The sequence below is a fragment of the Rhinatrema bivittatum genome, chromosome 2 (genome assembly GCF_901001135.1).
Source record: "Rhinatrema bivittatum chromosome 2, aRhiBiv1.1, whole genome shotgun sequence".
Taxonomy (NCBI): domain Eukaryota; kingdom Metazoa; phylum Chordata; class Amphibia; order Gymnophiona; family Rhinatrematidae; genus Rhinatrema; species Rhinatrema bivittatum.
Window position 1 is genome coordinate 535,370,190 of NC_042616.1, and position 24,740 is coordinate 535,394,929.

General features: G+C 43.9%; 1 protein-coding gene across 1 annotated transcript in view; it reads right to left on the reverse strand.

The window, feature by feature from the left end:
* LOC115083348 (1,25-dihydroxyvitamin D(3) 24-hydroxylase, mitochondrial-like) overlaps positions 1–24,740 on the reverse strand; it is a 91,086-nt gene that overhangs the window by 25,897 nt on the left and 40,449 nt on the right. Inside the window, exons 7-9 of the mRNA XM_029587149.1 lie at positions 12,998–13,094; positions 12,771–12,862; positions 4,023–4,134 (exon numbers count right to left, since the gene is read on the reverse strand). Coding sequence (XP_029443009.1) covers positions 4,023–4,134; positions 12,771–12,862; positions 12,998–13,094 — 301 coding nt within the window. The remainder of the gene's footprint in view (positions 1–4,022; positions 4,135–12,770; positions 12,863–12,997; positions 13,095–24,740) is intronic.

Genomic DNA, 24,740 nt, shown 5'->3' on the forward strand with positions numbered 1-24,740 from the left:
CGCGCAGCCTGCCTCCGTTCCCTCCGAGGCCGCTCCGAAATCGAAGCGGCCTCGGAGGGAACTTTCTTTCGCCCTCCCCTCACCTTCCCCTCCCATCCTCTACCTAACCCACCCCCCCGGACCTATCTAACCCCCCTACCTTTATCCATGGATTTACGCCTTCCGGAGGTAGACGTAAATCCGCGCGCGCCAGCAGGCTGCTGGCATGCCAAGTCCCGACCCGGGGGCTGTCCCGGAGGGCGAGGCCACGCCCCCAAACGCCGCATCACGCCCCCGAAACGCCACGTCATTTGGCGACGCCCCGACACGCCCCTTTTAAAAAGCTTTGGGACTTACGCGCATCCCGGGGCTCTGCGCACGCCAGCGGCCTATGCAAAATAGGCGCGCCGGCACGCGAGGGCCCTGCCCGCGTAAATCCGCCTGATAATGTTTATTGCATTTTGATAAATCCAGGCCTAAGTTGGCTTCTCCCAGAATGCTCTTGCTCCACCCACCACTTAGCCGGATAACAAATTATCTTTCTAAGTGGCAGCTGTTTAGTGGCTCTGGATATTCAGCCACTGTTACTTACTTGGATATGTCCTCACTTGGATATGTCCTCACTTATCTGGCTAAGTAGCCATGAATAATCACCCTCCATGTTACTAGTGTGTTTCTATGCTAGCTAAAGGAATATAAGTATTAAGACCTGTAACCCCTGCTTTACTCTATGATTGGATGCTGGTTGTGTACATAAACCAGCAATCTTCTTCTAATACTTAATATTGGTTAAGATCTAAGGAGACATTAAGAAAAAGGTTTTATGTAAGAAAACATCTTTATCTGCTTAAAAAATGGTTTTATTTTTCTCCCTTTCTCCCCCCTTTATATTCATAGAAATATAGAAACATGATGGCAGAAAAAGACCATATGGCCTATCCGGTCTTCCCATCCATTCAACTAATTTAACATTATAATTCTCATCATTTTATTAGAAATCCCCTGTATTTATCCCATGCTTTCTTGAATTCAGATGCTGTTTTTGCCTCTACAACCTTCACTGGGAGGCTATTCCATACATCCACTACCTGTTTATTGTTACAGATTTTGGTATCATTGGCAAAAAGACAAACCTTTGCTGACAATACTTCCATTATGTCACTCCCAAAAATGTTGAAAAGAAATGGTTCAAGGACCAATCCCTGATGCTCAATGCTGGTAACAACCCCATCCTCAGAGAAAACTCCATTTACCACTATTCTTTGTCGCCTCTGATGCAGCCAATTTCTAACCTGATCAGTCACTCTAGAATCCATACCGGGGGTGGAGCCAAGATGGCGACCAGACCGGTAACGCTGTGACTTGCTCCGGAGAATTTCACTCTGAATCGTTTTTCATTTGAGCAGAAATGCCGCCGAAACGCAAGGGGAAGCTAAGGATTTACCCTTCTAATCCTTCCCAGCCCACCGGGCAAAAAACCATCGCGCAGTGTATCGTAGAAGCAGAGAAAAAGGGAGTGAGAGGTCCGGCAGCCGAGTTGCAGAGAGGAGAATGCGACCCGACCTCGGAAGAAATATCCCTCACCACGCCTGACATTCGTTTACCTCCCGCTGAGCGGGGAACATCGACGCCGTGTTCAGCTCTACCTCCCGGAGTGGAGCAGTTAGAGTTTCGAATCGAGGGGACTGCTGAGATGATGACCCCCGTTCCTCCTGAGAAAATCGGAGAGACGACAACAGGAGACGGTCGGAGCCAGGAGAAGAAGGAGGGGGTAAGCTCTGACACGCTCAGTTTGAGCGTTTTTGCTCCAAAACCAGCGGTGGTGACTTTAGACTCACTATGGAGTCTGACCTCGGCATTAGCAAAAACAGTTTCAGAGTGCTCTGTGAAAATAAATACTGTATCACAACAGCTGGAAACATTAAATAATAACTATGAAGGATATAGAAAGGAAACCAGAGAAAATTATAACGTTAGAAAAGGATGTGAAGAAAATAAAAGAAGTGCAAGTAAATATAATACAAGATTACGGAGTGGTAAACAGGAAGATTGAAAACATTGAGAATTTTCTAAGACATTTGAATCTGAGGATAATAAACCTTCCTAGGGTGATCGGAGAGATACCTAAAATTACCTTAAATCGTTACCTGGTTGATATATTGGAAATAGCTCCAGAGAAAATCCCCCCTTTGAAAAAAGTTTATTTTTTGCCTGTGCGTAAAGCTCAGTTAAACCATCAAATGCCACAGAATGTCTTGGAGAATCTGACGGACTTTCTAGAATCTTCCAGTTACGAAATAGCTGAAAGAACTACGCTATTAATATCTTTCTTCAATGAAGTTGACCAAGGAGTAATTATGAAGGCGTACTTCAAAAAGATTAAGGAAACCTTTATGGGATCCTGGATAAGGATTTTCCCGGACTTCACAAAAACAACTCAAACTAAGCGTAAAAACTTTTTAGCTCTGAAGTCAGAAGTAATAGCCATGGGGGCAACATATTTATTGAGGTTCCCGTGTAAATGCGTTGTGAAGTTTGAAAACAATAGTTACATCTTTTTCCATCCTGAGCAACTGAAAAATTTTGTTGATGCCAAGCGTATACTACCTATTCTAGGTAGCAGTTAGAATGTTATAAAGGAAATAGCTGCTGACTCTGGTAACCAAAGTTTTTGTGTTAATAAGTAATTTCCTTTTTTTTTCTCCTTAAATTGTAAGCAACACCCCCCCCCCCCCGCTCTCCAAGTTTTGGGGTCTAAGTTGTTGTAGAGTGTTGGGGAATATATGTTGCAGCATTTAAAGTAATGATTAATATATATTGATTTTCCTTGTACCAACATGATACATAATTTTCTGCAAAGTTTTTTATGCTTTGTAATATGGTTTAAAACTTAATAAAGATTAAATTAAAAAAAAAAAAAAGAATCCATACCAAGGGCACACAATTTATTTATAATTCTTCTGTGCAGAACCATGTCAAAGTCCTTACTAAAATCCAAGTATACTACATCTAGCACTTTCCCTTAATCCAAATCTCTGATTACACAATCAAAGAAATTGATCAGATTTGTCTGATAAGATTTACCATTCGTAAAACCATGCAATTCATTGGAGTCCAAAAATTGAACTATCCTCTGTTTTAGCAGCAATTCACCTAAATTCAGTTCTGCAATTGATTGTCCTATAATTAGGAACTGAAATTAGGAGCCTAGTGCTGGAAATCATTGCTAAGTATCTAATTTTATCCCCACTCTAATTCCATCCCTGTAGCTACCCACTTTTAAGGCACTTAAATGTAAGTACCAAGTGAAAATAGCATCCTAAATGGCAGAATTTTCAAAAGAGCCAATTTTAGAGCCTATCTCCCAATGTTAGAGATTAAATCCTTTCAAAATAGGCACCTAGTTCTTTAAATTTAGCACCTGGTAGTCTTGTGGTTAGACTATGAAATTGAGAGTTATACTTTCTGTGGTTGATTTTCTAAGCTCTTAAAGTGCATAGAACACTGTTTTATGTGCCTGATTTGTGCTTTGAAAATCAACTCAATGTAAAATGATATACAAAATACAATTCTGCACATATTTTACATACAGTTCAAATAGGCATTTCAGGAGCTGGTGGGTGTGTGTGTGTGTGTGTGGGTGGAGGGGATTTACATGCATATTCTCAGTTTTCAAAAGTATGTGTGTAAATCTACATTTACAAAGTTCCATATTCTCAGGAGCATGTGCAGCTTTGCACCTGTATGTCCATATGCATAGCTAGACAATCTACAAAAGCGGATTTATGCACGTCTGCTTTGAAAATTCAGCTAAAGCCCGTAGTACATTTTAGCCTGAATTTAGTCCTATGTGGATAGTTATAAAATTACCCTCTCTATGTCCTAATCCCAAGTCTAACACCAATGCTGTGTATGACTTTAGGAATTTCACTTTTATATTCTCTATTGTTTAACAGATTACGTTAATATATATTTTTTTATATTTCCTTTTCCCTCTTAAGAAGATGTATTAAATATCCAAATCCAAATACCAGATACATTACCTGTTGTGAATATGTCATCCCAAGCTTGAGTATGTTTCTGCCACTGCAAGGTATTAAATTTTCTGTGGAGATTGACAGAGGTCACCATCAAAGGCCCTAAATATTTCATCATCTAAAGCAGAAAATATGTTACTGGTTTATAGTTCATTTTTCATTTTTCAATTATGTTTGATAAAATATTCAGGGATCAATTCATTTCTAATCTGACACAGGAAAAATTTCAGCAAAAACTATTTACCAGATTAGGCAAATAAAATGCTTTGCATAATATGGGGCCAATGTACTAAAGTGTGCTATCATGATTGCAAATATGAATGTATGTTAAACAATTCTCTTAACACGTGGAACCTAATATAACATGCATTTACAGTGCTTTTATTGTGTGTAAACTATCTTGCATTAGTTTTAATGCAGAAAACTATAAGAAACATAAGAACATAAGAAAATGCCATACTGGGTCAGACCAAGGGTCCATCAAGCCCAGCATCCTATTTCCAACAGTGACCAATCCAGGCCAAAAGAACCTGGCAAGTACCCAAAAACTAAGTCTATTCCATGTTACCATTGATAATGGCAGAAGCTATTCTCTAAGGGGCAGATTTTAAAAGCCCTGCTCGTGTAAATCCGCCCGGATTTACACGAGCAGGGCCTTGCACGCCGGCGGCCTATTTTCCATAGGCCGCCGGCGCGCGCAGAGCCCCGGGACGCACGTAGGTCCCGGGGTTTTTTTAAGGGGGCATGTCAGGGGCGTGGCAGGGGGCGGGACCAGATGACGCGGCGTTTCGGGGGTGGTGCGCGGGGTTTCGGGGGCGGGACCGGGGGCATGGCGCCGGCCTGGGGGCGTGATCCAGGCCTCCGGACCAGCCCCCGGGTCGGAAGACAGTACGCCAGCAGTCCACTGGCGCGCGTAGATTTACGTCTGCTTCTCGCAGGCGTAAATCTAGGGACAAAGGTAAGGGGGGGGTTTAGATAGGGCCGGGGGTGTGGGTTAGGTAGAGGAAGGGAGGGGAAGGTGAGGGGAGGGCGAAAGAGAGTTACCTCTGAGGCCGCTCCGATTTTGGAGCGGCCTCGGAGGGAACGGAGGCAGGCTGCGCGGCTCGGCACGCGCAGGCTGCCCAAAATTGGCAGCCTTGCGCGCGCCGATCCAGGATTTTAGAGGATACGCACGGCTATGCGCGTATCTTATAAAATCCAGCGTACTTTTGTTTGCACCTGCTGCGCAAACAAAAGTATGTGATCGCGCTTTTTTTTTAAATCTACCCCTAAGTGAACTTAATAGCAGGTAATGGACTTCTCCTCCAAGAACTTATCCAATCCTTTTTTAAACACAGCTATACTAACTGCACTAACCACATCCTCTGGCAACAAATTCCAGAGTTTAATTGTGCGTTGAGTAAAAAAGAACTTTCTCCGATTAGTTTTAAATGTGCCCCATGCTAACTTCATGGAGTGCCCCCTAGTCTTTCTACTATCCGAAAGAGTAAATAACCGATTCACATCTACCCGTTCTAGACCTCTCATGATTTTAAACACCTCTATCATATCCCCCCTCAGTCGTCTCTTCTCTAAGCTGAAAAGTCCTAACCTCTTTAGTCTTTCCTCATAGGGGAGCTGTTCCATTCCCCTTATCATTTTGGTAGCCCTTCTCTGTACCTTCTCCATCGCAATTATATCTTTTTTGAGATGCGGCAACCAAAATTGTACACAGTATTCAAGGTGCGGTTTCACCATGGAGCGATAGAGAGGCATTATGACATTTTCCGTTTTATTCACCATTCCCTTTCTAATAATTCCCAACATTCTGTTTGCTTTTTTGACTGCCGCAACACACTGAACCGACGATTTCAAAGTGTTATCCACTATGACACCTAGATCTCTTTCTTGGGTTATAGCACCTAATATGGAACCCAACATTGTGTAATTATAGCATGGGTTATTTTTCCCTATGTGCATCACCTTACACTTATCCACATTAAATTTCATCTGCCATTTGGATGCCCAATTTTCCAGTCTCACAAGGTCTTCCTGCAATTTATCACAATCTGCTTGTGATTTAACTACTCTGAACAATTTTGTGTCATCTGCAAATTTGATTATCTCACTCGTCGTATTTCTTTCCAGATCATTTATAAATATATTGAAAAGTAAGGGTCCCAATACAAATCCTTGAGGCACTCCACTGTCCACTCCCTTCCACTGAGAAAATTGTCCATTTAATCCTACTCTCTGTTTCCTGTCTTTTAGCCAGTTTGCAATCCATGAAAGGACATCGCCACCTATCCCATGACTTTTTACTTTTCCTTGAAGCCTCTCATGAGGAACTTTGTCAAACGCCTTCTGAAAATCCAAGTATACTATATCTACCGGTTCACCTTTATCCACATGTTTATTAACTCCTTCAAAAAAGTGAAGCAGATTTGTGAGGCAAGACTTGCCCTGGGTAAAGCCATGCTGACTTTGTTCCATTAAACCATGTCTTTCTATATGTTCTGTGATTTTGATGTTTAGAACACTTTCCATTATTTTTCCTGGCACTGAACTCAGGCTAACTGGTCTGTAGTTTCCCGGATCACCCCTGGAGCCCTTTTTAAATATTGGGGTTACATTTGCTATCCTCCAGTCTTCAGGTACAATGGATAATTTTAATGATAAGTTACAAATTTTTACTAATAGGTCTGAAATTTTATTTTTTAGTTCCTTCAGAACCCTGGGGTGTATACCATCCGGTCCGGGTGATTTACTACTCTTCTGTTTGTCAATCAGGCCTACCACATTTTCTAGGTTCACCGTGATTTGATTCAGTCCATCTGAATCATTACCCATGAAAACCTTCTCCATTACGGGTACCTCTCCAACATCCTCTTCAGTAAACACTGAAGCAAAGAAATCATTTAATCTTTCCGCGATGGCTTTATCTTCTCTAACTATGCTAATAAGGTAGTGAGATACACGATTATAAAACAGTTCTTTGCCGATTAACACATAGAAAATAATGTTAAACTTGTAGAAGTTAAAGCAAATTCATTAATGGAAAGAATAGTAGGGGTGTGCATTCGTTTTGAACTTAAATGGAAAACGCAACTTATTTTTTTTAACTTAAAAAAATGATGAGGCGTAAACGATCGGATTTCCAACTTATTCAACATAGCTATATATTTTAAATCGTCAAAAATCGTTAGGGCCACGATACAATACCAATTCCCCCGATTTATTGTCAAAAAATCGTAAATCAGGGGAAGGGGGAGGGCAGGAAAATTGGCACACTAAAACACCCTAAAACCCACCCCCGACCCTTTAAATTAAATCCCCCACCCTCCCAAATGCCCCCAAATGCCTTAAATTACCTGGGGGTCCAGCGGCGGTCCGGAACGGCCTCCTGCAATTGAATCGTGTTGTCTTCAGCCGGCGCCATTCTGCGCCGCCATTTTGCAAAATGGCGGCGCAAAATGGCGGCGGCCATAGACCAACACAATTCGACTGCAGGAGGTCATTCCGGACCCCCGCTGGACTTTTGGCAAGTCTTGTGGGGGTCAGGAGGCCCCCCCAAGCTGGCCAAAAGTCCCTGGGGGTCCAGCGGGGGTCCGGGAGCGATTTCCTGCCGTGAATCGTTTTCCGTACGGAAAATGGCGCCGGCAGGAGATCGACTGCAGGAGGTCGTTCAGCCGGGGTAATTTAAGACATTTGGGGGGCTTCAGGAGGGTGGGGGATTTAATTTAAAGGGTCGGGGGTGGGTTTTAGGGTGTTTTAGTGTGCCGGTTTTCCTGCCCTCCCCCTTCCCCCGATTTAGCTATGGACCGCCGCTGGACCCCCAGGTAATTTAAGGCATGTGGGGGATTTAATTTAAAGGGTCAGGGGTGGGTTTTAGGGTGTTTTAGTGTGCCGGTTTTCCGCCCTCCCCCTTCCCCCGATTTAGCTACGGACCGCCGCTGGACCCCCAGGTAATTTAAAGCATTTGGGGGGGGGGCTCGGGAGGGTGGGGGATTTAATTTAAAGGGTCGGGGGTGGGTTTTAGGGGGTTTTAGTGTGCCAGTTCACGATTTTAACGATTTTCACGATACTCTAAACACCCAAACGGCGACGATACGATTCCCTCCCCCTCCCAGCCGAAATCGATCGTTAAGATGATCAAGGACACGATTCACATCTCTACTAGATAATAACACTTCAAATAGGATTACCATGGGCATAAGGGAATATGCAAAATGGTCCAGCTTTGAGGAGGTTGCATTTATAGAAATTGAAAATCTGATTAAAAACTTGAACCCTGCAACACATCCCCTAGATAAAATTCCCATTTCGGCAATAAAGCAACTGCACACTTGATTGCTAAGCCCATAGCAAAAATAATTAATCTTTCATTGCAAGAAGTTCACTACCCTCAAATACTCAAAAGTGCCATAATTAAACCAATTCTAAAAAAATCTTCGCTTGATCCTTTACTACTAAACAATTACCGCCCAATCTCAAATTTATCATTCTTAGCAAAATTATTAGAAAAAGTAGTTCAAAAACAACTTACAGATCATCTTGAAATCAATAATATATTATTTCCATCACAATTCAGCTTCAGAAAGCACCACAGCACTGAAACTTTACTACTTGCACTCACTGATACAATTCTTAGAGGATTCGACAGTGGAAAAAATTATTTCCTTATATTGTTAGACCTCACTGCAGCTTTCGACCCGATGAATCATTCAATACTTATTGAAAGATTATCTGAAATAGGGTTGACTAACTCCATAATCAAATTGTTCTTTTCATACTTTAACAATAGATATTTCCAAGTTAAAATTAAAAATACACTTTCTGATAAAAAATAATTGAATACGGGAGTCCCACAAGGATCATCCCTATCTGCCACCTCATTTAGGGGCAGATTTTAAAAAGTTGCGCGAGGGCGTACTTTTGTTCGCGCAGCAGGCGCGAACAAAAGTACGCCTGATTTTATAAGATACGCACGTAGCCGCGCGTATCTTATAAAATCTGGGGTTGGCGTGCGCAAGACTGCACAAAATCGGCAGCCTGCGCGTTCCGAGCCACGCAGCCTGCCTCCGTTGCCTCCGAGGCCGCTCCGATTTCGGAGCGGCCTCGGAGGGAACTTTCCTTCGCCCTCCCTGCACCTTCCCCTCCCTTCCCCTACCTAACCCACCCCCCCGGCCCTATCTAACCCCCCCCTTACCTTTGTCGACAAAGTTACGCCTGCTGGAAGAAGGTGTAACTTTGCGCACGTCGGTCGGCAGCCCCGCTCCGTCCTCTGGTCCCGGGGGCTGGTCCGGAGGCCTCGACCACGCCCCCGGGCCGATACCATGCCCCCAGGCACGCCCCCGAAATGCCACAGCCTGCCCCCGAAATGCCGCGTCAGTAGGCCCCGCCCCCAACACGCCCCGACACGCCCCCTTACAAAAGCCCCGGGACTTACGCACGTCCCGGGGCTTTACGCGCGCCGGCGGCCTATGCAAAATAGGCCGCCGGCGCGCGCGGGCCATTGAAAATCCGCCCCTTAGAGAACAAGTTGGACAGTGTTTTATGTTCTATTTTTGTCTTGTTGATTGTCATTGATTTTTAACTTATTTGTTTTAGCTTCTGATTTATAAAGATGTTTTGTTTAACATTAATTTGTGAATGTTTTTTTGTAAATCACATAGCAATGTTGATAAGTGATATATAAATGTCAAATAAATAAATAAATAAATGAAGGGCCTGATGAGTAGCATGCAGCAAGCACGAGGACCAACAGATGGCCAGGGCAAGACCAAAAGTCGGCATGTAGCAGCAGCTGCTACTACCCTTAACAGAAACTTTGGGGGTAGCCTGAACAGAGTGGCAGCTACTGCTATCTTAAAAATTTGCTGGACAGACAAGAAGGGCCATTTTGGTCTTTTTCTGCCATCATTCACTATTTTATAATGTTTTTGCATGTTAAGTATAGGAGGGGAAGAGGGATTTGGAAAGAACCTTATAGACAGCCGGATTGGGGGATGTTTGTCCCAGTCAGAGCTATGGCTATCTGGCTGATCTGCCAGCCTAGTAGCATATGCCTTTATTAAAGACTAAGCCATGATCTTTATAAGTGTGCACAGTCAGTATAGTGAAACCATAAATGGCTTATGAACTTAGGTATGGATCTATGGAGAACTGCAGCAAGAGTGCAGATCAACAGAGAGCCAGAACAAGAGCAATAGTCAACAAGTACTGTAGGGGAAGAGGATTGGGAATGGGAAGGAACCTTGCAGTCACTGGAGTGACAGATGCCTGTCCAAGTAAGAGTTATAACTTCTTGGCTGATCTACTAGTCCAGCAGCAAAGGCTTTTATCAAAGATGGAGCCTTGCACTTTTAAACTGCATATGACTGGTACAATGGAACTGGGAATGGCTCATTGAATCAATTTTGAATTTACCCTTAACCTGTATAATTGTGGTAATTCTAGAGCTAACATAGGCTGATGAGCACTAGGCCCCAAGACATAGTACAGGGAATTGCAAACTGCATAGAGTTGTCAAATGCCCCAGGCATACCTTGAAAGCTGAGGCAAGAGAAATATTATTTCTCTTGCCTCAGCTTTCAAGGTATTATTATTATTTAATGCAAATTTCCCCTTGTTATTCACTCCCTCATTTATTCATTGGTTAACTTGTTTCATTTGTTCTATGTAAAGCGCCATGCCTGGCGTTTGTTTTTGTTACACTGTGAACCGATGTGATATCCTGGATGAATGTCGGTATATAAAAATTTTAAATAAATAAATAAATAAATAAATAAAGTCAGTAAAAGCCCAAAGAGTGCTACAGCAGGGGTGTAAAGAAATGAAGAGGGCAAGATCAAGAGTTGCCATTTAATGTGGGGGAAGGGGATTTGAAAAGAATATCATAGATGGCTAGAGTAGAGGAGGAAGCACCCTAAGTATAAAGACTGGCTTGGGGCAGCATCAGCAGCAGCAGTAGAGTTGATGATTATTTAAAAGCTGAAATGATAGGAGCAGAGCAACAGAGCGAGAAGAGTAGCCATAAAACCTCGAAGGTGTAGCTCGAGGGCTGAGGTGGAGGAAGAATGGTATCAGAAGTCCAAGGAGGGTTTCATCAGGAGTGTAAAACAATGGACAGCCAGGGTAAGAACAAGAGATGGCAAGTACTACAAAGGAAGCATGGTATCAAAAGCCCAAGGAGCGGTGCAGCAAGAAGGCAAATTCATGGATGGGCAGGGCAACACCAAAAGTCAGCAAGTACTGTAGGGGAAGGAGTATTTGGAAAAATCCTTGAAAATAGCCAGAGCAGAAGATAAAGCACCCTAACGTACCAAGCCTGACTTGGAGTGGTGGCAACAGCAGTGGTGCTGGTGATGAATAAAAACTGAGGTGGTAGGAGCAAAGCAACGTAGCAAGAAGAGTAGCTGTAAAATCCCTGAGCTGTACATCAAGGGTAGCAGTGGAAGGAGGACCTCAGGTCAGACATGGTGATCACTGAATTTAAGCATATTACTAATCTTTGCACTAGTGCCGGCAGACTCCCCACAGAAAAAAGACTGGTAGCGTGGCACAGTCTCTTAGTTTCAGTCTCTCTGCACTGCTTAGTCACCTCACTTGTATCTAGAGAGGAAAGACAAAAGAATCACCAGCACTGCTGCAACTTCCTAAAGCAGCAAGTGGCACTGCCTGTCTTTTTCTGGTGACTGGCATAGTGAATGATACCAAAGCAGTACGGACTAAGGGCCTGGTTCACTAAGACATTTTTCCTATTCTGTATCTATGGGAAAATGCCTTGATGAATTAGGCCCTAAATTAGAAGCAGCCAAAAAGCTTTTTTATAAACTCTGTGACAGCTCAAAATAGTACGTCCCTCTCAGATCAAGCCTGAAAAGGGAATGCAGTGCTTTATGCACATGGTAAGAAGAGAGGAGGAAACACCTTAGGGTACCAAGACCAACTTGAAGAGATGCTGATAGTAGTGGTGCTGGTGAATATTAAAAACTGAAATGGACAAATGGTAAGACATTCTGCACACCGCTTCAGTGATAAGAACATTGAAAGACTAATATGCATGGACTAGGAGTGGGACCTTGAGGTGATAGTGTCTGGAAATCTGAAGGAAACAAAACAATGTGACACGGCTGGTTGTAATGAGGTAACATACTCTCTGTGGATCACTTCTAACTGTACCCACAGCCTGTGATAACTTTAGGCTGTACAGGTTCCCAAGTCCCTAATAAGCAATGCTGAGCTCCAGAAAATGCCAACAGTTCATGACAGTATCACTTGTACAACTTTATCCTTTCAGAGCCCACTCTGGAATAATATGGGACTTGCCTTTAAGCTGATACTTTGGAGGTTGTGATACCATGAATCCTTCCAAACACTAAGCTGTAAGAAGCAGAATAACCTTACTCTTCCTTCTCTTAATGATACCCCCCATTAATTTCACTCTCAATTTTCACAAACAGGGTGGGAGAATAGGAAATGCCAGAAAGCACTGAAACCCTGCTAATGTCAAAACAGCCTTGCAGAGAACAGTGATTGTCCAGATAACACACCCAAGCCCCACAGATTACCTCCCACCTGAATGACCTTCACTCCCCCAGTGGGAAGAGAAAACCTGACACCAGGTGGGGATCCTAACAAGATGAAGAGGGACTCAGTCAAGTATCCATGGTCCTGTCCATCTTGGGGCTCCCTCTATCAAGATTTTATAAAAGTGAATTCTCTGTACTATACTGTTATTGATTACACTAATATTCAAATGAGCTGTATTACCTCTTTGACAGACTTTATAAAAATCAGATTATCTTCTCCGCATCCTTCTTGAAGCAAGCCACATCTTCTATTATAGAGGATGAAACATATTGCTGGTAAATATAAAACCAAAGAATAGTTAATGAGGAATTAGAAAGTACTAATATTTGGTTTGGTACAGCAGACTACAAAAATGATCTAAAATTATATTCACTACAATTGTAAAAGTATAGTTATAGAAAACTTACTTTCATATGACCATTTATTTAGTTCAAAGTATAAGTCATTGACACAACCTTTTTCATCACAGATATTGTTGATATACGGAATAAAATCTTGCATGACCTAAATAAATTATAATAAAAACTGTTTACTAAATTTATCACTCAAATATGTGTTACAAAATCAAATTTTTTAATAGGGGTAGTCGAAAAAGGAAAATACGAGTAAAAATGTTTGATTACTTGATATTTGCAATATTTTTGCTTCAGTTATCATATTGTATGTAATATATTTATCATTGGAATTTGCTAGCCTGTATTTTACTACCAATAACTTTACAGCAGTGATACAATTATAAGTAATAGTACCACTCTCAGAATTGTTACTGCACTGTGTGTATATATACATTTCCAATTCAATAAATTTGGCTGTGCCATGTTAAAAGGACCATAAAATATATGAAGCCTGCAAACTAAAGATGCATTATGCTACGCATGCAAGGTAAGGACTATTACTGTGCATGCTAAACAACATGATGTTTACAAATCCCTTAACATGAGACAAAACCAGTGCTGTTTACCATATACTCGTATGTGAGTATGCTAAAACTTAGTAGGCCTACATTGGCATAGCAGTTAAATAAAGTTAAATAAGTTAAATACATTCAATAAGTGAAAGTAATCTGCTCTGAATTGTCACAAAAGAAGCAATATAAATAAATATGGAAATAACCTCTTAGGATTGTGAAGGCGTAGCCTAACGGTTAAGGCAGGAAATGAAGACCTAGGGATGTCAGGGTTCAAATCCTGCTGATGCTTTTTGTGACCTTGGGTATGTCACTTCATCCGCCATTGCCTCAGGTGAAAACTTACGTTGTCAGCCTTCTGATAATAGGGTAATACCTATTATACCTCAAAGTGATTTGCTTTGAGCTACCAATGAAAAGGTGTGAGCAAAATCTAAGCCCACAGTGTTAGGACTTAAATTTAGTGTGCCCTTTTAGTATATGAAATTTAAGTCCTGTGTTGGAGCTGGGTCAGCATGGAAGGATCAGCACACCAGCAGCTATTTTAAGGCAGGAGTTAGGCTTTTGGTCACAGTGCCAAGCTCCTTTCCCTTCCAGAAGCTGATCACCTTTTACAACAATCCCCAGTCTGATTACCTTTTAAAGGTCATTCCCTGGGCTGTTGTGTCCACTGCATTCATGGAAAAACCAAGGGCCCTGCCAAGTCTCCTTGAACCCTCTCACCTCATAACTTTCTGCCAGCTGCTCCTCACTGAATGGCAGTTCTCAATGACACTTCACAATTCTCGAGTCACTACTCAGGCTTGCCATCCTTTAATTGCATACAATTTAAACTTCTCCTCACTGACATGTTCGCTCTGCAGCAATTTATTGCCTCTGCTTTCTCTTCTCCCTCTACTTCCTTCCTTGGAAAACTCAATTTATCAAGCAAATTTCTTTTCTCTGTGCTCTTCTTCTCCATTGCCAACTCTTGATTCCCTACTCCCCATCTTGCTGTACTGTAGGCCTGTAAAAGCATTCCAGACTCCATATGCAATACTCCATCCCTGGCCATTTTAAAATCTCACATAAACACCTAAATTTTTAAAATCTTAAACACTGGCAGCGTTTCCTGGGCAGAAGAGCACCTTGGTGAGCTCCAGCTTTCCTTGTTTGAATTGTTTGCCGCCAACCCCCGATGTCAGTGGGAGGAGCCAAAAGAAACCCATAAGATCAGCGTCGGTGAAGGGCTCTTTTGCAGCTGATTCCTGGGCAGAAGAGCACCTTGATGAACTCCAGCTTTCCTTGTTTGAATTATTTGCTGCCAACCCCCATCAGTGGGAGGAGCCAAAAGACGCCCATAAGATCAGCGTCTCTTAGGCTCGCCCCCGTCTCCGGTGTACCACCAATGCCGTGCGCGCCTAAGGGCGCGCGGATTTGCTCGGCTTAGCTCGGATTAGAGAGGATAGAGGAGAAATTCTGGCTGGTGAAGCAACTGCCCCAGAGACGAAATTCAAGGTGTTGTTTGCGAGGGAACAAACAGCTTGCTGGTATGAAACAATTTCTTTTTGTTTGATATGCCTTCAAAACAAAAGGGAAAAGTGAGGGTATTTCCCTCAACACCTCTCCTGTCTCCTATACAGCAGGAGATTGTTCGTTTCATGAATGCTCCTGCATTAAATCCAGCAGCCAAGGATACTGCTGAACTAGACCAAATGGGAGGGTGGTTTAATTCTATAGAGGAGGCTTCGCTGAGTCCTAATCTGGGATTACCACCAATACAGAGGGTATTTGAGGGATCCTTGGGAAGCACACTGGAGCTGCATAACACCCTTGGGTCCAAAGTGCCGATTGGAGTTATTGGTGCAGGAGACCCAAGTGCAGAGAATTCTGAAGTGGGCCTGATAAGAGAACTTAGAGCACAGTCCCCTCAGGAAACTGTGATAGGTGAAGAAGATCAAGCTGCAGGAGGTAGTGGAGCCCTAGAGACCCTGACACGTCCCTCTGTGGTAACATTGGAGTTATTCTGGGATATGATGGCAATGATGGCTTCTAATATAAAAGGGTTAGAGAAAAAGATGGATTTGATTGCAGGGAAAAATGCTCAAGATGTAATGGCTATCCAAACTGTCATAAATAAGTCTGAAGTAAGAATTAAAACCTTAGAGGAAATGGGAAAAAAGAATGTAGAATTTCAAGCTGCAGTAGTAAAGGATAGAGATTTGCTATCGAGACGAACTGAAATTTTTGAAAATAATATTAAGTGTTTAAATCTTCGTCTACTTAATTTTCCTTAGGTAGCGGGTGAGGTACCGATGGAAACGCTACAAATATTTCTTAAAGAAGTACTATGTTTCACTGAAAATGAATTGCCTACAATTAGTTATTGTTACTTTTTACCAAATAAAAACCCCAATTTGAATGTAGAAGAGACACCCTTTCAAGGGAATCTCACTAATTTCTTAGAAAGTACAAACAATAGGGATGTGAATCCTTTTTTGACGATTTAAAATATCGTCCGATATATTTTAAATTGTCAAAAATCTTTAGGGCAACGATACAATACCAATTCCCCTGATTTATCGTCAAAAAATCATAAATCGGGGGAAGGGGGAGGGCAGGAAAACCGGCACACTAAAACCCCCTAAAACCCACCCCCGACCCTTTAAATTAAATCCCCCACCCTCCCGAACCCCCCCCAAATGCCTTAAATTACCTGGAGGTCCAGCGGCGGTCCGGAACGGCAGCGGTCCGGAACGGCCTCCTGCAATTGAATTGTGTTGTCTTCAGCCGGCGCCATTTTTCAAAATGGCGGCGCAAAATGGCGGCGGCCATAGACCAACACGATTCGACTGCAGGAGGTCGTTCCGGACCCCCGCTGGACTTTTGGCAAGTCTTGTGGGGGTCAGGAGGCCCCCCCAAGCTGGCCAAAAGTCCCTGGGGGTCCAGCGGGGGTCCGGAAAACGATCTCCTGCCGCGAATCGTTTTCCGTACGGAAAATGGCGCCGGCAGGAGATCGACTGCAGGAGGTCATTCAGCGGGGGTTCCAGACCGCCGCTGAACGATTTTCACGATTTTCACGATACTTCAAACACCCAAACGGCAACAATACGATTCCCTCCCCCTCCCAGACGAAATCGATCGTTAAGACGATCGAGGACACGATTCACATCTCTAACAAACAATCAGGTAATAGATTGGGGTGTATTATTGGTTTCATTTGTGAATTTATTAGATCTTAATAAGGTAATGAAACAATATTTTGGTAAATATCCTCTCTCTTTTCATGAAAGTATGGTAAAAATTTTCCCAGACCTATCATTAACTACACAGTTAAGGAGAAAGGGTTTCCTGGAGTTTCATCAGGAAGCTATAGGGATGTGAATCGTTTTTTGACGATTTAAAACAATCGTCAGATATATTTTAAATCATCAAAAATCATTAAGAGTCGCGATACAATAGAAATTCCCCCGATTTATCGTGAAAAATTGTAAATTGGGGGAGGGGGGAGGGCGGGGAAAACCGGCACACCAAAAAAACCCCTAAACCCACCCCGACCCTATAAAACGAATCCCTTACCTTCCCCCACCCTCCCGAACCCCCCCCCCCCCCAAACTTTATACGAGTACCTGGTTGTCCAGTGGGGGCGCGGGGACCGATCTCCCACTCTCGGTCCATCGGCGCCATTTTGGCTGCAACTCAAAAATGGCGCCGATGGCCCGATAAAAAAAAAACCTACCCGACCCTTTAAAAATGACCCCTTAGCTTCCCCCACCCTCCCGATCCCCCCAAAACATACCTGGTGGTCTAGTGGTGGTCCCGGGAGCGATCTCCCGTTCTCAGGCCGTCGGCTGCCACTCATAAAGATGGCGCCGATGGCCCTTTGCCCTTACCATATGACAGAGTATCCGTGCCATTGGCTGGCCCCTGTCACATGGTAGGAGCACTGGCTGGCCGGCGCCATCTTTAAAGATGGCCGCCACCATATTTAAAGATGGCTCTGGCCATCCAGTGCTCCTACCATGTGACAGGAGCCGGCCAATGGCACGGATACCCTGTCATATGGTAAGGGCAAAGGGCCATCGGCGCCATCTTTATGTGTGGCAGCTGACGGCCTGAGAATGGGAGATCGCTCCCGGGACCACCACTAGACCACCAGGTATGTTTTGGGGGGCTCGGGAGGGTGGGGGAAGTTAAGGGGTCGTTTTTAAAGGGTCGGGTGGGTTTTTTTAAATCGGGTCATCGGCACCATTTTTGAGTGGCAGCCAAAATAGCGCCGATGGCCCAAGAGCGGGAGATCGGTCCCCACGCCCCCACTGGACCACCAGGTAATCGTAAAAAGTTTTGGGGGGGTTCGGGAGGGTGGGGGAAGGTAAGGGGTTAATTTTAAAGGGTCGTGCCTCACTACAAAAAAATAACAATGTGAATCGGAACCAATTCCGATTCTCATCACCCACATCACCCACGATCAGATTTTTTCCCCCCTCTAGCCGAACCCGATCGTTAAGACGATCGGGCGCACGATTCACATTTCTGATATCTAATGGATATACATTTACTCTGCGCTTTCCCTGCAAATGTATAATTAAAAAACAACAAGATACTTTTATTTTCTTTGTCCTATATCATTTAAAAACTTTTATTGAACAAAAAAGTTCAGCTGTATTATCCCCTCTACCCAGTGAATGAAAAGTTAAGAAATGCAGGAATGTATAACGCTAGGTTGCTAATAGAGAAATTCTTGTAAACTTTGCTCTCTTTTATTGCCATGTCTCTGTAATTCTAAGGTGATAATTAGAAATGTTTCTATTGATTATATCATAATTAGATTGAAATGCTGATTATTGATGAATGTTTTTTCAATTCAATTCATTGTTAATAACTGTGGTTTGATCATGTATTATTGTGTTGTAATCTAATTGGAAAATCAATAAATATATAAATTAAAAATAAATAAATAAAATCTTAAACACTGACTTTTTCTGATCATACTCTTGTTAATTTAAACCATGTGTTTAGAAATAAATAAATTATCAAGAGCCTGTATTTGTCTCATATGATTGTCTTGACCAAATGGTAAGCTCCATTGAGTGGGAACTGTCTCATCTATATCTTTACAGTGCTATATGCATCCAGTAGCACTATAAAATTGATACATAGTAGTAGCAGTGATAGTAATATCCACACATTGCTCAACATATTGGGGAATGTTTGAAGCAGCACTGAGGACCACTACTTGACCAGTTGGGGAACAGCTAGAAACAGGTGTGGGACACTTTTGCTGGCAAGATGGTGGGGTTTAGGGCCTTGATGGTTCTCATAGACTCATGCAGTGGGTGGCAGAGGTGCCCATAGCCAAGATGGTAAGCTATCTATGAACTGTACCATTTTCCAAGGGCTTAAAGAGAGAGTTAAGTTTCTTATGAAAACAGAGAAAATAGAAAATCTATATAGCTAATTTTTGAGCACCTGTCCTTATCTTCCCTCTGTAAGTCATAGACATTAGAGTGAGAAAGCATCTAACCAGGGCCAGTAAAATGGTCTGTAGCGCCCTAGGTAGACCAATGTAACACCACCTCACTCCACCCTGATTTGAAAGTGCCCCTCTGACAGTGGTAGATATTAGGGATGTGAATCGTTTTTTGACAATTTAAAATATCGTCCGATATATTTTAAATCGTCAAAAATCGTTAGAGGCGCGATACAATAGGAATTCCCCCGATTTATCGTCAAAAATCGTAAATTGGGCTAGTTTAGCAGACTCAAGTATATTATTGGGACAGTCTGTGCAGTGAAATCCCCAGTCTGCCTCTTTTGTAGTTACAAGCTCTGTGTATGGACACACATTACATTAGTGCATATCAAGGCACTGTGCCTGTGGGCAGCCAGTAGGCACTAGGCAGTGACATTAAATCCATAATGTCAAGGAAAGCTAGATGTGGTCGAGTGATTAGGACTGGCAGAGGAGGCACTTCAAAAGACACTAGTGCCAGTCCCCCATTAAAGTTAAAAAGGGACCTGTTGCAATCTAAACTTGGCCTCAAATTCTACATCTATGCTGATGATGTCCAGATCATCATACCCCTCCATAAAACCATCTCCGCTACCCTAAGCTACTGGGAGGAATGCCTTACATCCATCAACTCCCTGCTCTCCTCCCTACAGCTTGCACTCAACGCCTCCAAAACCGAGCTCCTCCTCGTCCACAACCATCAAACCTTTAAGCTTCTACCCCCTAACGACCCTAAGACCCTCTCCCTTACTGCTCAGCCTGCTGTCCGAAACCTTGGTGTCCTAATCGACCCCCTCCTGAACCTAAAAACTCACATCAGCTCCATCCTGAAAGGAGGTTTTTACAAACTTAACATTATCAAAAAGCTCAAGCCACTACTTCACACTCATGATCTTAAAACAGTTGTCCAAGCCACCATCTCATCCAAGCTGGACTACTGCAATGCCCTATACCTTGGACTCCCTCACTCTACCATCAAACCCCTTCAAATACTTTAAAATGCCACGGTGAGACTCCTCAGCAACACATGCAGAATAGACAACATCACCCCGGTCCTTAAGGACCTACACTGGCTCCCCATCTCATTCCGTATCCTGTTCAAAACCCTTACCATCGTTCACAAATCTATTCACAAAAGTGACTCCTCATGGCTCACCGAACCTCTCCAACTCTCCCAATCGACACGCCCTACCAGAGCAAACCCTGCCTGCACCTTGCAAGTCCCACCCCTCAAGAAGGCCCACCTCTCCACTAGGGATGTGAATCGTGTCCTCGATCGTCTTAACGATCGATTTCGGCTGGGAGGGGGAGGGAATCGTATTGTTGCCGTTTGGGGGGGTAAAATATCGTGAAAAATCGTTAAAAATCGTTAAAAATCGAAAAATCGAAAAACCGGCACATTAAAACCCCCTAAAACCCACCCCCGACCCTTTAAATTAAATCCCCCACCCTCCCGAACCCCCCCCCAAATAACTTAAATAACCTGCGGGTCCAGCGGTGGTCCGGAACGGCAGCGGTCCGGAACGGGCTCCTGCTCCTGAATCTTGTCGTCTTCAGCCAGCGCCATTTTCCAAAATGGCGCCGAAAAATGGCGGCGGCCATAGACGAAAAAGATTGGACGGCAGGAGGTCCTTCCGGACCCCCGCTGGACTTTTGGCAAGTCTCGTGGGGGTCAGGAGGCCCCCCCACAAGCTGGCCAAAAGTTCCTGGAGGTCCAGCGGGGGTCAGGGAGCGATTTCCCGCCGCGAATCGTTTTCGTACGGAAAATGGCGCCGGCAGGAGATCGACTGCAGGAGGTCGTTCAGCGAGGCGCCGGAACCCTCGCTGAACGACCTGCCGTCCAATCTTTTTCGTCTATGGCCGCCACCATTTTTCGGCGCCATTTTGGAAAATGGCGCCGGCTGAAGACGACAAGATTCAGGAGCAGGAGCCCGTTCCGGACCGCTGCCGTTCCGGACCGCCGCTGGACCCGCAGGTTATTTAAGTTATTGGGGTGGGGGATTTAATTTAAAGGGTCGGGGGTGGGTTTTAGGGGGTTTTAGTGTGCCGGCTCACGATTCTAACGATTTATAACGATAAATCGTTAGAATCTGTATTGTATTGTGTTCCATAACGGTTTAAGACGATATTAAAATTATCGGACGATAATTTTAATCGTCCTAAAACGATTCACATCCCTACTCTCCACAACCAGGGACCGGGCCCTATCTATCGCCGGTCCAACCCAATGGAACGCCCTTCCTGCCCAACTCCGCCTTGAGCCATGCCCCATGAAGTTCAGAAAAATGCTCAAAACATGGCTTTTCCACCAGGCCTTTCCGGACTAGCCCCCCATCTCCCACTATTCACCCCGACCCCCCCCCCCCCCCCTCTTCGATGTAAATATGTTTATCCTCTTACCCACTTCTTCTGTGTAAATATGTTCATACCCACCCCAAATCTTTATAAACATGTTATGCTCTATATATCATTTTGTTGCAATCTTTGTAGATATGTTCATATCCTTCCACTCCCCCCCCCCCCCCCTCTTTCTTTCCTAGCTTGTTATCTGGCTCCTCCTCATAGCCTCCTCCCTGTTGTTTATTGTTCTCATGTTACCCTCTCCCTGTTTAATGTAATTTCTACCTTCGTTATGATGTAAACCAATATGATGTGTATAAAAAAGCTGTTAAATAAATACATAAATAAACTCTTTGGAGGGGCAGGCAGTTCCATCCGATAAAAAATGAAATCTAAACATGATGCATCACCATCACCACCAACTGTTTCTGACCCTGTAGTTTTGGAGGTGAGGGAATGGGAGGCTGAGTCATGCCAGACAAAATTTTGACACCCAAAAGCAGCAGTGGGACAGAAGTCTCGACTAAGACTTAGTGTCGACAATGTAGCGCAGTCACTGTTTGCTTCTTATTCAGATGAAGAATCATCTTGTGTGGGATTCTCATCAGAAACAGAAGAAGTAATAGCTGACGAAGCTTTAGGAGGATCAGTTAGTCCTGTCTTAGCCTCCACTTCAGTGCAGCAGGGAAGAGATGTAACTGATGAGGAGGAGGAAGAATAGTCAGCGCAGGTACAGAGGGTGACTGAGGACCCTGGCATTGCTTCTCAGGGTGCACCCACTAATTCAGCTCCAGTGCCAGCATCCACCTCCAAGGATTTAGAGAAGGGAGGATCACAAAAGACATCTACGATATGGAGCCACATTAAAGTGACGGATGACGCATGTTTTGCTCGGTGTAATTACTGTGGCAGGGTTATTAGCAGAGATAAGCAAATGGGACATCTATCTAATTTTGGCATGACGCATCATATGAAGAGGCAACACCCAACAACAGCACTGCCATCTGGAGATGGTAGCAGTACCAGTCAGGGATCCCTTCCAAGCAGCGTAAAGTGTTTCAAAAGTAGCAGAGTCAGCCCATGCCCTCATCAACTTCTAGCATTCAGGTGGCAGGCCAGCAACCCCCTGACATGTGGCAGAAGTGACAATCCACCATGGAGGAAATGGGGTGGAGTGTGGTAACGCTATCCCGGGGTAGGAGGCAGGCAGCCTCAAAAGTTGTAACCAGGAACACTGGGGAAATGATTGCCCTTGATGACCAGCCCTTGCAGTTAGTGGAGAATATGGGTTTCAAGCATTTTCTGAAGGTCATAGTTCCAAATTACAAAGTCCCCTCCAGAACCACATTTAGCAGAAAGGTCCTCCCCAGCCTGTACAAGCAGTGTTGCAGTCACATCCAAGTGCTGCTAGCTAAGGCAGAGGGGAGTGTGCATTTTACCTGCGATAACTGGACCGCCATGAATGCTTCACACTCTTACCTCTCCCTGACAGCACACTGGTGGGACCTGGCTGAGGCAGGGGCAGGCAGCAGCTCTATTACTGAACAAGTATCAAGGTAGAGGTGGGCTTTACTGCACACCCACCTGACGGACCAGGTCCATACCGAAGCCAATATTCTAGCTTGCATCAGACAGATGCTGGAGGGCTGACAACTACACCAGAGGAACAGGAATCCTCAGGCAGGGTTCTTTGCCACAGACAATGGTGCAAACATGGTTAAGGCAATAAACGACGGGCACTTTAAGAACATCCGATGTTTTGAACCCACTCTGCACCTGGTAGTGAAGTCAGCTCTGGGGTTGGATTCCAATGACAAAGAGAATGAATACCTGCATAGGTTAATACAAAAGTGCAGGAACATACCAGCACACTTCCACAGAAGTGTGAAGGCGGGAAAGGTTCTCCGACAAAATCAGACTGATTTAGAGATGCCTCACAAGCATCTTATTCAAGATATTGCCACCAGGTGGAATTCCACCAGCACAGCTCTCAGTGACATGGTATCTCTCAGAGCCGATAGAGAACATACAGACAGATCCACTGGCATATTGGACACACAAGTCCACTGTATGGCCACACCTAGCCAAAGTGACTCAGCAATATTTGTCATGTCCACCAACCAGTGTGCCCAGTGAACATGTCTTTTCAATGACAGGGGATATCATGAGCCCTCACCGCTCAAGGCTGACACCAGAGTTGATGGAAATGCTAGTGTTTTTGAAAGTAAACCTGCCTTTGCTTGGCTTTCCAAATTTTCCCTGTGAATGGCAACATTAATAAAAGCAATTGAAAGCTTTGCAGCAGCTCCAACTGCCTCCTATGCTCCAGATAATATAAGCACTGCAACACATGTACCTGACAAGAAACAATGTGCCTGTCCGTCCACTGTCCAGGCCATACATCCCTAAAAGGGCCTGACCTGAAATGCTGTGCCTGTCCATTCACATTTGGAATATAAGAACATAAAAAGCTGACTTAAGATGTTTGGAGCTTGCATATTTCATATGCTCAATATTTTTTATGATCTTGCCAATAGTAATGTTTCTAGTACTACTGAAAACTGGTGGTAGTTGCACTCTAGTTCATCCTCTGTGTTCCCATTGTTTACAGAGGCAATGTGTAAACCACAAAGTCAACATAGGTTGATATTGCAAAGTTTGACTTCAGTAGCAGTTTTCTTATCTCTGAGAGCTCTTCATTTTCCTTTGTCATCAGCTGAAGTGCATAAGTACAGTTAATAGCTTCTGGGTATTTAGAAGGGCTTGTATTCTAATGCTGCACCTGTCCGTCCATCCAAGCATTATGTCCCTACAAGGGCTTGACCTCTAATGCTGTGCCTGTCTGTCCAGGCCTTAAGTCCCTACGAGGGCTTGATCTCTAATGCTGTGCCTGTCCATCCAGGCTTTATGTCCCTATGAGGGCTTGACCTCTAACGCTGAGCCTGTCCATTCAGGCCTTAGGTCCCTATGAGTGCTTGACCTCTAATTCTGTGCTTGTCCATCCAGGATTTACATCTCTACAAGGGCCTGACCTCTAATACTGTGCCTGTCCGTCCAGGATTTACATCACTACGAGAGCCTGATCTCTATCCTCTAATGCTTATCTGTATATAAGAACATAAGAACAAAAGAACATGCCATAATGGGTCAGTCCAAGAGTCCATCAAGCCCAGCATCCTTCCAACAGTGGCCAATCCAGGCCATAAGAACCTGGCAAGTACCGAAAAACTAAGTCTAGTCCATGTTGCCATTGCTAGTAATAGCAGTGGCTATTTTCTAGGTCAACTTAATTAATAGCAGGTAATGGACTTCTCCTCCAAGAACTTATCTAATATTTTTTTAAATACAGCTATACTAACTGACAACAAATTCCAGAGTTTAATTGTGCATTGAGTAAAAAATAACTTTCTCC